General features: G+C 40.7%; 1 protein-coding gene across 1 annotated transcript; it reads right to left on the bottom strand.

Moving 5' to 3' along the window:
* Positions 1–600: 600 nt before the first annotated feature.
* On the bottom strand, positions 601–4,725 carry LOC122360800 (uncharacterized protein C7orf31 homolog). The gene is made up of 5 exons (XM_043261661.1): positions 4,076–4,725; positions 3,800–3,946; positions 1,129–1,200; positions 1,014–1,043; positions 601–763 (listed from the first exon to the last, which is right to left on the bottom strand). Exons 1-5 carry the CDS (start codon positions 4,159–4,161, stop codon positions 601–603), a joined length of 498 nt encoding a protein of 165 aa, XP_043117596.1. The 5' UTR covers positions 4,162–4,725.
* Positions 4,726–6,504: the final 1,779 nt, after the last annotated feature.

The raw sequence follows: 6,504 nt of genomic DNA, 5'->3' as shown, positions 1-6,504 counted from the left end.
AACTATATGGTTTAATATGAGTATAACTAAGACATCTTTCAACAGGTATGTAGTGACAAAAAAGAAAGTCCAATAGATTGCCCAGAGAGGGTCAAATTTTCTAAAACCGTTTCACACTCCGCCTATAAACCTTCAACAATGGCTTGAAAACAGACTGCAGTCATTCTTCAGCGCTCTGTATGCAGAGGTGGCGCAGACACCAGGAGAATGAAAGAACGTGTGTTCGCAAATGCTCAAGGACACATTGCTGCTGAGAGACATGTTTTTCTCTTGTTTGAAAGAGGTTCAGAAGCAGAAATAGAAAAGAAAGCCATTCTCAGTGAAGCTAAGGTCATTCAGACACCTTTTAAATAGAAAATGAAAGGGCAGCCTTAGAAATCTGTGAACTATCTGCACCAACGGAGCTACAGATAAATGTTTTTATTCATAACCGTACTTACGTTTATATTTATGGCACAAAGCGCACCTATATTTTAAAGAGGCACCACTGGCAGATCTTTGAAAGAGATGTATGTGTTTTGTTTGTTAAAGGAGTTGTCTGGATACCAAAATGCACAAGAAGCATTTCTATTTCACTTTGTTATTCAGCATTTATTTAGTTTAGATTTTTGTTCTTTGATGATGCCGCCACACAAGAACAGGTGCAGAAGCGCCGGAGGGCTGTACTGACGGAGATCGGTGTGAGGGAAATATAGCGGGATACCGGGAGATGTGGGAGCTGTAGGGATGTTCTCTTGGAACGTCGACTTTAATCATCTTCTTACTGTAAAAACATACACAGATACAGATTGTAAATCTCAGGATTTTTGCAGCGAAAAGCTTGCTGTCCTTGACACAACCCTGCCTGACTGGAAATAAGCTATTCAACAGCATGAAAGGCCGAGGATGAGAAGAGATGCACTTATCCACACTAAATATTCACACAAAAAGTTAATAAAGAAAGTGAAGAATAGAATGCATGTAGCATACAGGGCATGGCCAAGAAATTATATGGACATATTTTAAAATTATACCTCATGTCGATGTCTGTTGGTTTGGGGACCCTTAAAACAAAATAATAATATTAATAATTGTTATAATAATTGTGACAATAATAAAATAGTTGGTAAAGTGAGATGCCTAACTTACAGCTGGTCATTCAGTCGGATATTACTCCTCTTGGTTTGGGTGAGGTCATAATATTGCTGAACGATGACAGACCTGAAGGAAAGCAAATTAAAACCTTAGTCTTATTTTTTTAAGGCATTTAGTAAACTGTCAGGGAGTCACAGTCACTGCCCCAGTCACCCGCCTACATGTTGATGTCCTAAACCTAGTTGATGTCCTGAATGCGTTGTGTTTATACCTACCTGTGACTTATCTTCTAGATTCCCTTGTTGATCTCACACTCCTGAGGATCCTTGATTACCTATTGAATAGAGAACTCAGTTTTGTTCAGATTTGTTCAGTGTTCTTCATGTGGCTCTATCTCTGGAGTATCCATCATCTGCCTCTCCCATTCCCATGGCAGAACTGGATGAGTGTGGCGGTTTTCTACTGCAAGTATCATAGAAATGCAAGCCCAACTGTCTTCTACAGAATGAGCAAATGTGGATTTCATCACTGGGTGTGAGCGATCTGGGACTCAAACAGTAACCTCATCAATTCCTATGATGTCTTTTCTCTCCACTTTAAGGATGAGTTTAGTGCATCTACAGCCTGTTTCTCCACTGCCGACCAGCTCTTCCGCCTAAAGAGGGAAATTCTTTTGGTGAGTACGGAAAGTAGGCTCTGCATGTTGGTGTCCGCTAGTGGATGGAACAAACCTGCTCTTCTCGCCAAATCACCCGGGATTTTAACACAACATAAGCCTAGAGTTTCTTACAGAAAGCAGTTTGAATATCTCAGTGTTTGACTTCTGGATGGCACTGCTCACTCTCTGATGTCCCTGACTGCTGCCTGCCCTCCAGTACCAGAGCCCATGCAGTTGGATACCCAACGCCTCTCTCGCATGGAAGGAGCATGATGCTTAGCGACCGACCAGTGTCTGTACTGTGGCACTTTGTCAGACAATGCGCCACGTGACCCCTATGCCCAGGGGTAAGTACCCTTCAAGTGTATCAGCCAACTGCTGTTCCTGACAGTGCAACTATTGACTCAGTTGTTCTGTTTCAGCTTCCGCCTCATTGAATTGGGCTCTTCAGGCAACTTCATCTCCAGGGACCTTATCCGGCAGCTCGGATTACCTTGTCAGAAACATGCAGAGGATCCCTTAGGGAGATCATGGGGGATCCATACTGGAGAGATCCACCGTGGAGATGGACCTGAGATGGTCCTGATTAACCCAACACACTCAGTCAGGTGGGAGTCCTGTCATCAGCATTTTCTCGCCAATCTCCCCGAGTTCTGATCCAAAGGAAAGGCTGAGATCCCATCTGACTACCTGCCATTCCAGGACATCTTCACTAAACAGGCAGGCACTAAGTTACCCTCTCATCTGCCTTGGGACTGTGCAATTGATCTGCTGCCTGGAGCTGTAGTTCTTTAAAAAGTCAAGTCTATCCACTGTCCGTCCCAGAGCACAAAGCCATAGAGAATTACATTTCAGGAGGCTCTCCAGCAGGAATTCATCCATTCCTCCACCTCTCCACCTCCATCTCTCAAAAAGGACAGTGGCTTGTGGCCCTGCATAGATTACCCTAAATGAACACAGTCAAACTGCCATATCCACATCCCCTGGTCCCAGCTGCCCTGGAGAAACTCTGTGGGACCTGCACCACTTACAACCTCATTCAATTGAGAGTGACAAAGTCGAAGATGGCTTTCATCACTCCCTCAGGACAATACAAATATCAGGAGAGGCCATACGGTACACCAACTCACCAGCCGTCTTCCATGGATTTATGAACAAGGTTTCTCTATCGCGTCATCATTGTGTACCTTGATGACCTCCTGATATACTCCTGGAACCTGGCCGAACACAGACAGCACATTACATTCTTTAACAATGCTATCTGAAGAAGTGAGTTCCACCATACCTCTGTTCAGTTCCTCGGCTACGTCATCAGTGCAGAAGGAATGAAGATGGACCAAGAGAAGGTGTTGCAATTCTGTATTGGTCTCATTAAGCACTCGGATCCTGACTTCCCATTCGTGGTTGAAGTAGACTCCTCCACCACTGGCACCACTAATTACAGACCATGAGAACCTGGAGTACCTTTGCAACACTAAACTATATCACAGCTCTCCTTTAGTTGCCCTCATTGTCTAGTCTCAACCTAAACATAGCCGATGTCCTGATGGCTCTGTGCTCATACTTACCTTCTAGATTCCCTCATTAATCTCCACTGTTCCACCATCTTCACGCTCCTAAGGATCCTTGATTACCTATTGAATAGAGAACTTTGTTACTCCCTGCTAAGAACGTGCAACAAGACTTCTCACTGTACACTTACCTGGATATTCTGCTCCCAAATATTTGTTCACCTGCTGTTTCTTAAATCACTTACCTCTTTGTACCGTGTCTTTTGCTGACACAGACATAATTTGTGTGTTGTTTGTTTGTGTGTTTTTTTTTTTAGTTTTTTTTTAGTATAAAACAAATTTAAAGATTTATAACTTAAATATATAAGGAAACTATAAAATGTATTCAAATTACACAAATAATACTAAGTACAAATCAATTTTACATATGTATTAGTGCTGTCAAGTTAATTGCATCCAAAATAAAAGTTTTTGTTTGATACATAAAAAAAAAACATTTAAGAATATACAGTATTAATGCATATCAGACATGTCTTTAAAATTTAGTAGTGCTTACTCAGGCAACACTGATCCTCCAAAGCCAAAGTGTCGATGTCCCTTAATGACTGCAGGGATATATTCATTCTGGGGACCTGAAGTCATCTTTCCATAAGCCTGCTGGCTTAGCTCTTCATGACCGCTCTTTGTGTAGCTCCTGTTGTCCCTTGAGTAAAATTGAAAATCAATAAGAGTTTAGGTCACATCACATAATTTCTTTACGCTTCATGCACTTAAACATGACAACCAAAGGAAAGAAATATTAATTTTCAATGCAGTCTGCTAATATTCTCACCGCGGACTATAGAATCCAGTGATGCTTAATGGTTGCCTCAAGATCGGAGGGAGTCGGAGCGGAGATGGGCAGTTTTCTTCTTTCATGCTTTCCTGACCAATGCTCTAGATGAATTTGAAGGATTTAAACCCAGTTCCGGTGGACTGTGAGTGCTGGTCAGTTAGACACTACCATGCAAATCGCTAGCGTCTGCTAACGTAGGCTTGGATCCCTCCACTGTTCATAGTACTGAATCTACAAACAGCCATACGAAACCACAGTGTGACACCTTATCCAAGTCCGAACACCATCACTATGGAAGCTCAGCTGCGGCCTTTGTTGTGTTTAAGGGATTTGGTGATGCGAGATACTCATTAGACCCGCCTCGCTGACAGATCGCGCTTAATCCTACTGCTAAGCCCTTAAACTCACTTATAAATTCCAAATATAATGCAAAAGTCTTCCTTAAACAAATTAGGCTGATGTCAGTTCCCGTCGGTAGGTTTTAACTGTTACACTCAAAGCTAATTATGTAAATTCAAAAGTAAATGTATTCCTAATGAATAATGCAAGAAATCAATAGCCCCCAGAGAGCAATCAAAGCACAGAATGTAAAGTCTGCCGCAGCTGGGCCTTCGAGTGCAGAAAGTTCAGTGCTTGAAACCAGAGCAGGCTATCAGAGAAACACAGATCTAGGCTACCGCAGCGAGTGTAAAACTATCTCTGGTTTCAGCAGTTAACTCTGGAAAAGTCGAGTAGTTTACACATATGGGAATGAATAGGGGTAGTGAAATATTTCAGCCTTTCCTCACCCTCATGTCATTCCAAACCAAAAGTCTTGCATTCACCTTTGGAGCACGAATGGAAACCATTTAAAAAATGTAGCTTTAAAAATTCGCTTCTGGTCAAAAACTATAATGCTTTCTCTTGTTTTCTCTTAAATGCTTGTTTAGAACTTTTTGGGTTGTTTTTGCATTTAAATGGAATTTGACCTCTTCATATTTCTCTCCTGATGACTTTTTCACTGGAGAAATCAATATTATGGATAGATGAGTCGTAGTTACAAATGTTGTAATTATGGATTTGTTTATTTACATGCCACTTTTTGCCTCACATGATGTTAATTGTGGATTATTGTGATATTTTTATCGGATATCTGACACCCATTCGCCGCAAAGAATCCATTGATGAGCAATTGATGTAATGTTACATTCTTCCAATTTTGTCTGATAAAGAAAACACTCTCTTGAATCTTGATCTTGAATAGCTCATGGGTTTCAGCAGCTTTTTCTATTTTTGGGTGAACTGTTGCTTTAGGATTCCAGCAATAACATATACATTTGTTATGTCATTATTTCTAATGTATATTTCTAAAGCATATTAAATATACAGTTTCTTTAATAAACTGAAGGAATGGATGCAGCTCTTCTTTTACATTTATTTTACATTTTCTTGCACTCAAGACACTATTTTATGAGTATAAAAAAACCCATTGCCTTGCATTCTCTTTAATTTTCCATCCACTGTAAAATCAGCAGAAATAAAAGCGAATCTTATCCTTACTCTTGAAAAACAGTCAGCTTAATTCATTTTTGTGTTTCAGGTGATTAAAAAAGAATGCAGACCTGTGCACAATAGCTACATATTGCATTTTGACATCATAATGAAAATCAGAAGCTCCATTGTTTATTCAGTTAACTTTAATGTTAGAATTTTTTTTAAAGGCTTGTGTGATTGTTTGATATTTCCTTTATGTTTCTAAATTTAATCCCACCTAGTGAATAACTTATCATCATTGTTCTCTGCGTGAGAGCTGTCCGTGGTTCTGAAACCCTTCACTCCCACAGTTCAGTCATATATGAACCTCATTAAACATACATTTAATCTATCCTGTTGTTTTAGAAAAAGCACACATCTCATGAAAAACTCCCACTCGCTGTCTTTGCATGAATATTTGCCCTGTGGTGTTCAATCCAAACGTGAAACACACCGATCAATAGACCAGACCCTGTTCAGATGCACCACCAACTGCTTGCCAAGCACTTCCACTGACCGGCCTTATTTATAAGGTTATGCTGAGCAATATATTCAGTAGTACACCTTTAATTGGGATTCTCCAGGGGACCTTGTCAAAGGTTTCGAGAAAAGCTGGGATTTAGCACACACGCCAAACTTAAGTTCAGTGACCAATTACCGTCCTTCTTTTCAGAGGGGTTGCTGTATTACATCTCCTACTGTTGTATTATGAATGTAGTGCGGTGATCCCGTTCCCTCGGTTGCTTGTTAATGCTCAACTATGGAGAACAGGTTTCATTTGCCTGTGTCAGAATATACCGCTGCAGGTCATTAGAGGCTGCTTTAAACATCAAGGCTGCAGCAGTGCCTTATCTTACTAATAAACATCAACAGGTATAGGCTAAAACGCACACCAGCAACCATTTAAATGCGCT

Source organism: Puntigrus tetrazona, chromosome 16, assembly GCF_018831695.1.
Source record: "Puntigrus tetrazona isolate hp1 chromosome 16, ASM1883169v1, whole genome shotgun sequence".
Classification (NCBI taxonomy): Eukaryota; Metazoa; Chordata; class Actinopteri; order Cypriniformes; family Cyprinidae; genus Puntigrus; species Puntigrus tetrazona.
This window is presented reverse-complemented; position numbering and strand designations above follow the sequence as displayed.